The sequence below is a fragment of the Monoraphidium neglectum genome (genome assembly GCF_000611645.1).
Source record: "Monoraphidium neglectum strain SAG 48.87 unplaced genomic scaffold scaffold00029, whole genome shotgun sequence".
In the NCBI taxonomy this organism is placed as follows: domain Eukaryota; kingdom Viridiplantae; phylum Chlorophyta; class Chlorophyceae; order Sphaeropleales; family Selenastraceae; genus Monoraphidium; species Monoraphidium neglectum.
The window spans coordinates 21,722-29,216 of record NW_014013599.1 but is presented as its reverse complement, the minus strand read 5'-3'; the positions used below and the strand labels follow the sequence as shown (position 1 = coordinate 29,216).

The following is a 7,495-nucleotide window of genomic DNA, read 5'->3' as shown; positions in this document are numbered from 1 at the left end:
CCCCCCTCGTGACCCTCCTCCGCATCTCCTACCCCAAACCTCCGGCAGGATCGGCCAAACCGCAGGCCTGGAGTGGCTGCCCCGCTTCTTGCCGCCTTGGCTGCGGGACAGGGCGCTGGCCCGGGAGCTGGGCATCACCGCACTGCTGCCAGAGATGCGGCTCAACGCGGCGGTCCTCGCGGCGCAGCACAGGCAGCGGCAGGAGGAGCGGCAGCGGCAGGCGGGCGCGGCAGGGGAGGGGAAGAAAGGTCGGTGATGGCTGATGGGGGCGTGGAGCAGTGTTGCTTTGCTTTCAGATGTGGAGCGGTCTGATGGTGTTGAGCTGTCTGTCACTGTATGGTAGTTGCCAGCTGAACGTGTACATGTGTTGCGTTTGCGCATGCCAATGGGGGCCCCATCGTGTTTGACACCTCTAATCGTTCTGATTGTGCACATATTCGGTTGGCATTAAAAGGCGTTGAGCAAACAAGAACAGAACGAATATTGCAATACTCTCGTGTCGGTGCCTGACAGCCTTGCGAGTCCTGACATTGCTGCTGAATCCTGAGCGGTTACGATCCTGGGTTGGCTCGGCAGGTTGGCCGGCAAGTAAGTGCATTCATTCCCACTCTTCAAAAGCAAGTCATACATTTGGCTGAATCGCTGCGCATGCGCCATCACTTGAAGATGGCCACCTCTCGTCGCCCCGTGTGGTCCGCCGCTGCGCGCGCCATGCCGCCAGAGTTGAACTCCATTGAGATGCTGCAGCAAACAGAAAAGTGGTGAGGAGCGTCTCAGGTTTGAGGGGTGACGTGCGTGCAGGCTGACTGTAGAGACTATGATGCGCAGCAGTCCAGCCATCGCAATCGGGCAGCAAGGAAAGCGAGACTGATGGCAACGCGTCAACAGCAGGCAAGCAACACTCCCAACTTTCCTCTGCTCGGCCCCAACCCCCAACAACGCCCCCGGCCCTGGCGTCGTCCTCCCCTCTCACTTGTAGTCCCTGTCGACCCCAACAAACCCGCCGTCCCCCGGCGCAAAGTTGTCAAACACGACGGCGCGCACAGCCTCTTGCAGGGTCGCTCCGCCGTACGCCACGCGCGCGGCGACGTCGTGGCACGCCGCGCGGCGCAGGAACTCCTCGCCCACGCCAGTGCCGCTGAGGGCGACGCGCTCATCGGCCCAGTTGCCTGTCGAACCCGGAGGCATGATTGTATATGTGTGTGTGCGTGGTCGTGTGTGGTGAGGTTGCGGGTGTTGCTGCTTGTTGGCTCATGGATTGGAGTGGGGCATGCGGCGTGGCAAGGCGAAGCTGCAGCATTGTGCGCTGAGACGTGACGTAGCAGCCACATTGCCCCACACAAGCATACTGTGACAGCCTTCTATGCTGGTAGTTGCCGCTGGCGTCCCGCCAACATGCAGCGTTGCCGCGGGACTCGCCCTGGGGAGCTGCTGCTCTGCGCCCCACCTGCACCAATGATAGGTGTGTCCCCAACGCGGCCGTCATACTTCCCACACCGGCCGCCCGTGCTCGTCGCCGCCGCCAGCCTGCCGTGAGCATCCACCGCCACCGCCCCCACAGTCTGGGCGTGGGGCGCCTCAGGCAGCTGGTGCCAGCGCCCCTGCCGCCTGCCGGGCCGGCCGGGGCTGCGGTGCCGGTGGTTGCTGGCGCAGAGCTGCCCTGGATGATGTCATCGTGCCTGTTAAAATAGGGGCATCCAAACCGTAGGGAGCAGGAATCGTTGTGTTGAGTCACATATGGCGGGTCTGTGAATTAGAGCGGTCAGGCTGCCGTGCATCCCACCAGCCGTGCCGCATTCCCCCCCCCCCCCGCGCCCCAACAACCTGCCGCCCTCACTTTGCCACGGCGCCGCTGGCCTTGTGCGCCTCCCACTGCTGCCGCCGCTGTTCAGTGGTGAACCACTCGTTGCTCGGCACCACCTCAAGGCCCTGGGCCGCAGCAAACTCCTCGGCGGGGGGGCCGGCCAGGAAAATGTGGGGCGTGCGCTCCATCACGCGCCGCGCCAGCAGGATGGGGTTGCGCACTGGGAGCCAGGGGATGCGGGGCAGCGGGTTAGGTGGCTTGATGACATGTGCGAGGGTATAAGCCGGCTCCTGGGTGATTCCCAGCAGAGGGAGGGCTGCCTGTGCACATGGTGCTTGGACAGGCTTTTCAGAGGCAGATTTTGTGGTCGCTGCCAGCCGTGATCGGGAGCCGCACAGCGGTTTAGGTGCTGGTGGCTCGGTGGCGCAGTGCCTGCTGCAGCACGCCCCCCCCCTCAAGACCCACCTCGCGTAAGCAGCGCCGCCGCGCCGCAGCGCTTGTCCTGAGTCATCACTGATGCTTCAAGCTCGTGGCGGCCGCTCGCCGTCAGCACGCTGCCGCGGCCTGGGGCAGGCGAGAAGGGCACCGGGGCTACCGCTGAGGACATGTGACAGCGATGGAAAGACACGACTGGACATGGCGCGAGGTGCGCTGGGCCGCTCGCTGGCTGTAAACAACAGGCCTGAAAAACCTCTGGGAGTAATGGCAGTTGCTCCGCATGCGATCACTGGTCAAGCAGGCCCCGTGCACAGCATGCATGAGCTGCCGTCCTGCCGCAGCTGCCCAACACCTGCATTGAAGCGGGGGTTTTCCTCCAGAGCCACGACGCACGCCACTGCTGCGTCCAGCGCGCTGCCGCCCGCCTCCAGGATCTGATCAGGGGGAATTCTATTAGGACAACAGGGGCGCGGATCCGCAGGCGCATTGCATTTGCGAGCGCCTCAAGCGTGTGCATGTTGGCATGTCGCTGCTGGGCTGGCGGCGGCAGTCCCGCCATCGCTTTCCCTGGCGCACCTGCACGCCGATTTGGAGAGCCGCCTCCATGCCTGCCGTGGTGGCCTCCAGCCATTCCTTGTTATCGGTGTTGATGACGCCCGCACCACCTGCATGGCGGCCAAACGCCTGTTGATCATGCGCCGAGCGACCACTGCATGGGCCTCGCCTGCGTCGCCGTCGCACCATGTATTGCAAGCGCAAAGCGTGGCATTGTTGAAGCCACTTCAGCAGAACGCGCAGACGCCTTGACCCTCGGAAGACCGTGCCGAGCTTTGAAAGCGGGAAGCAAGATCTGACGAGATCGCGTATTGCACGCGCTACAAGGGGCCAAAAGCACCATAGATGCAGCCCGGAAGCTCACAAAACTTTGAGTCTGCTTTAGCAATATTGACGCAGGCGGTCATCAACTGTGCAGACGCGCCACCGTCACTAAGTGTCGCCTAACAACTGCTCCTTGATACTGTTCCCGTTGCAAACCCATCGCCAGATATGGGCATCGCAGAGGCCAGTTGGAGTATCATCTGCCATGCAGTCTGCCCTGTGAGGCGCGCATGGGACGGGGATGGGCGGCAGGTCGTGTTGCACACCTGCAGTATGCTGGGTGTGCCGTGCTCACGGGCGGCACAGGACGTGGGGGCCCTGCGATGGCACTCCGGAACTCAACCGCAGCACAATGTAGTATCAACATGGTCCAGTCAAAATAGGGCACATTCTAGTAGAGTGAAGCGCGCGCCCCCTCGCGATTGGATCCCTTGACCAGGCCGTCAGCAACTGCTGGGTGGGTACGCACAGGTACGGGCGTACCGGCTGTAATGGCATGTCATGATCTGAGCAGATTTAATGAAATTCAGAAGACTGCAACAGCTGCACAGGGTAAGATTTGCTCCATGCAGGGGTGCAGGACACTCTGCAGCCGTGAAACGCGCTGCTGCGCCGCCTCGTGTCGCCAGTCTTGACATGAAATGTATCAAGGTTCTTGTATGACTAGCCACCACAAAATTCACAGTCCATCACACTGCAAGCACTTTGCAGTGGGCGCGGGCGGCGGGCCGCGGGTGTCTCTTGTCACCCGCTCCCGCTCACTCTTCACATCTCCATTGCTACCCGACTCGAAGACATTTTTAGAAGGGTATTATTGTCATCGTGGGCTAGGGCGCGTGTATAGGCTCGTGATCACGATCTCCGCAATCAAAGAGCAAATGCGATCCAGCAGCAGTCACGTTAGTAGTGCTGGATGGTCTCAATATACGTCCGTGTTGAAGCTGTGTCAGTGCCGGTCAAGGCCGTGCCGCACCAATGCCACACCAGCCGCAGCGCACGATGAGCGGGAGCAGTCCTCGCGAAACCAGCGGTGCCCTGAGGCACCGCCTCAGCAGCAGCTTATGCTGACGTCGCCAGATGTGCCGCAATATGTAGCGCAGCACGAGGCGCTGCAGCGGTGGCTGGGGGGCTCCTTCGACGATTGGGAGGTGCTCGAGATGCGGGGGGGCGTCATCAATGCCTGCTGGCAGGTCAACAGGCTGAAACGTGGCGGCGGCGGCGGGGACGCCGGCGCCGGCCGCTCGCTGATCGTGAAGCAGGCGCTACCGTACGTCCGGGCAGTGGGGCCATCCTTTCCGCTTTCCACGGTGAGGGGCGCGCAGGCCGAGTACTCACCTGCGCGATGCCTCCGCTCGCCGGCCCTGGCCTTGCAGGCGGCGACACGTCGCAGCGGCATGTGCATCCAAGGCGCATCAGCAGGGCCTGCGCGACCCGCACGCCCGCCGCGCCCACGCACACGTAGGAGCGCATGCGCGTGGAGGCCGAGGCCATGGCCTGGATGGGGCGCGTCTGCCCCTCGGCGGTGCCCCAGCTGCTGCTGTACGACCCGATCCACCACGTCCTGGCGATGCCGCTGGTGGCGCCGCCGCACCGACCGCTGGTGGAGGCCGTGCGGGACGGCGAGGTGGGGTTGGCGCCAGCGGGCGCTCCCGCGGTCGCCCCTCCTCCGCGCAGCCAGCTGCCATGCGGCACTGCGACTTTGCTCAAGGAGTACTCTATCATCTGTCGCGCTCTGGATCGTGGCAAAGCGTGGTGCATTCCCTCCTCGTCATGCACACGCGCACCACAAACACACACACGCGCGGGGCCAGGTGTTCCCGGACCTGGCGCCGCAGCTGGCAGCGCTGCTTTCCTCCATGTTCAGCGCGTCGTCTGCGGATGTGATGGGGGCCGAGGCCCACGCGGCCGCGGTCGCAGGCTACGCCAACTCAGACATTGTGGCGGCTAATGAGCAGGTGCACATGCTTGGTATGGCAATCTGGATGGGCTCAGAGGCGTTGAAGTCTGACTCAGCTCTGTCGCACTGTCGCAGCTGGATAGATTCCCATGCCACATTTCATGGCTGTTTGTTGCTGTCTGCGGTCGCAGCAGCGCAGCGTTTGGCGCCGCGCTCATGCAGTATGTCGCTCAAACCACTAGAAATCCCCTGACATTCCCCCTTGCATCACACTCGTCTTGCCTTCCCCCCCCCCCCCCTTCAGGTCGTGCTTATCGGCCCATTTGAGCCCAGCGATCCCTCCAACTCCTGGCTGCCAGAGCTTGACAATGCAGTGGCCGCGCTGTGGTGGGCTGGCGCCCCGCTGGGTTGACGGGCGGTGGGGCAGGCTTGGAGCACAGCGTATCAGATGCGTCAGGACTCCTATACCGCAGCAAGGAGGTACAAACAGCGGGTTGTCGCCGATCAGTACGTCGTTGCCAGGGACAGGATAGGCTGTCCCTGGCGCGCACCCATGCACATCCACTTGACTTAGCCAGGGCTCCCCTAGCCAGCAACCTTCCTCACTCACCTTTGCGCTCCCAAAGGGCCGACCAGCGGGCAATGGCAGCGGCTGCAGCAGCCCTTGAGTTGTACCGCCGCAGCTCGGAGTGCCTCATACACAATGACCTGCACGCAGGTGAGCAGGAGGAGTGCCAGGCCGCTTGGGCCATGGGGCCGTCCCAAGCAACCGGCTGCCAGACGGTTGCGGCCTCCTTTGTACCAGCTGCAGCAGCCCTAGCATGCCCAGGTCTGCCAATCCAGCCACGGTGGCCAACGGCCGCCCTCTGATGAAATCTCTCCCTTGCGGACCACTCGGCAGTTGTGTATCTACTGACTTGGTCCCTCCTCTTCCTTTACCCTGCTCCCCTGCCCCTGCCCCTGATCCTGCCCCTGACCCTGCTTCCGCCCTTGGCCCTGCCCACTGTCCCCTGCACAGGCAACCTGCTGATTGCGCCAGGCAGCCTGTGGCTGTTGGACTGGGAGTTTGCTACGTTTGGGCCTCCCTCATACGACCTCGGCTCACTGACGGCTTCGCTGCTGCTGGGATGGGTGGCGGCTGGTGCCCTGGAAGGTGGTGGCCCTGCAGGGGATGACCGCGGCGGGAGCAAGGCCGAGCAGCGGGCTTGGCTGCTATCGGCGGTACAGGAGGTGTGGGCACTCACACTGGACGCGTGGTGGGTCTCTTGGCGGCAGCAGCAGCAGCAGCAGCAGCAGCAGCAGCAGCAGCAGCAGCAGCAGCAGCAGCATAAAGCGAGGCGGCATGACGACGTTGTGGGACAAGGAGAGGAAATGCAAGGCAGGGCGGCATGGGAGGCGCAGCTGCTGTCAGACATGCTCATGTTTGCGGGCTGCTGCATCTGCCGCCTTGTGGTGGGGCAGCACAGCTATGCACTCTTTGCTGAACTGGGCGATTTGCAGCGGCGCGTGCTGTGCGAGCGCGTAGCGCTGCGCATTGGGAGGCGGCTCCTCGCAGGCCACGGCAGTTTTGGCAGCATCCGGGCAGTCACTGACATGGTCGTGCGTGAATCAGCTGCTGAACTGCTTTCAACGTGTAACCAAAGTTTGTGAAGGTGCAGCCGGAGTTGCGACAGGTGTCGCCCGCGCGACCCTGCGACTGGTCCCTTGCCTACCTGCAGGTGCAGAGCCGAGGTTAGTGTAGGTCCACCTTCCAACTAAAGGTGCTGAGCAGGCCTTGACCAGGTTTCAGGCTTACTCGCTGTATATCGACGGAGTTGTTCTGTCCGTTTTGTGGACTTATCTTTATCAGCTGGCAAGATGCGGTCCACGCCCATCGTCGTGATCGCGGTCGCGAGCATGCTGGCGGTGGCTTCAAGCGCTGAAGGTGCGTATCAGGCTTATTGGAGCGCGTGTTATTTGAATTGTATGCTGCCATCCAGACAGCGGTGGTATGTGCGTGCACACATGGTGCATCAGTTGACACCTGGGTGGACAGATGTGGTGGCTCCGCTGGCCTTACTTCGAGCTCTCTGACCGCATTAGTGTAATCTACCAATTGCATAGAGCAAGAATGGAAAGTTTGTCACAGGGCGACGGGCTGCGGCAGATGGGCCGGAGATTATCACAGCCAACTCGCAAACAGCGCCTCTATGCACCAACCACTGCAGACGTTTGCCCTGCTGCCTCTCGGCAAACACATCCTGCAACTCTTTCCCCGCGACCACTCCTCCAGGTCGCGAGCTGCTCCAGAGCGACACCTACAAGAAGTGCACTGCTGCATTCAACGCGGCCGGGGGAGAATCTGGCCTGGCAGGGCGCGCCCCTTCCTGTACTGACCGCTCCAACTTCAATCTGAACAAGTGCTGCGCAGAAGTGGGTGAACCATCTGCTGTTCAGAAGCCTCTGAACAGGTTGTTTTGCGTCCACATAGGTGTTGG

The 7,495-nt window shown here is 62.5% G+C and overlaps 3 protein-coding genes across 3 annotated transcripts; 1 reads left to right on the top strand and 2 right to left on the bottom strand.

Annotated features, from left to right (window-relative positions):
* Positions 1 to 656: 656 nt before the first annotated feature.
* Positions 657 to 1,188, bottom strand: MNEG_0371 (Isoaspartyl peptidase/L-asparaginase; the record flags this gene model as incomplete). Its single annotated transcript, XM_014051144.1, has 2 exons — positions 657 to 741; positions 974 to 1,188. The coding sequence occupies 2 exons, from the start codon at positions 1,186 to 1,188 to the stop codon at positions 657 to 659; spliced, it is 300 nt and encodes a 99-aa protein (XP_013906598.1).
* A 645-nt stretch (positions 1,189 to 1,833) lies between these two features.
* MNEG_0370 (beta-aspartyl-peptidase (threonine type)) lies at positions 1,834 to 2,848 on the bottom strand (the record flags this gene model as incomplete). The annotated part of the gene is made up of 4 exons (XM_014051143.1): positions 1,834 to 2,024; positions 2,270 to 2,368; positions 2,595 to 2,676; positions 2,819 to 2,848. The coding sequence occupies 4 exons, from the start codon at positions 2,846 to 2,848 to the stop codon at positions 1,834 to 1,836; spliced, it is 402 nt and encodes a 133-aa protein (XP_013906597.1).
* A 1,151-nt stretch (positions 2,849 to 3,999) lies between these two features.
* On the top strand, positions 4,000 to 5,430 carry MNEG_0369 (hypothetical protein; the record flags this gene model as incomplete). Its single annotated transcript, XM_014051142.1, has 4 exons — positions 4,000 to 4,401; positions 4,584 to 4,745; positions 4,933 to 5,076; positions 5,323 to 5,430. The coding sequence occupies 4 exons, from the start codon at positions 4,000 to 4,002 to the stop codon at positions 5,428 to 5,430; spliced, it is 816 nt and encodes a 271-aa protein (XP_013906596.1).
* Positions 5,431 to 7,495: the final 2,065 nt, after the last annotated feature.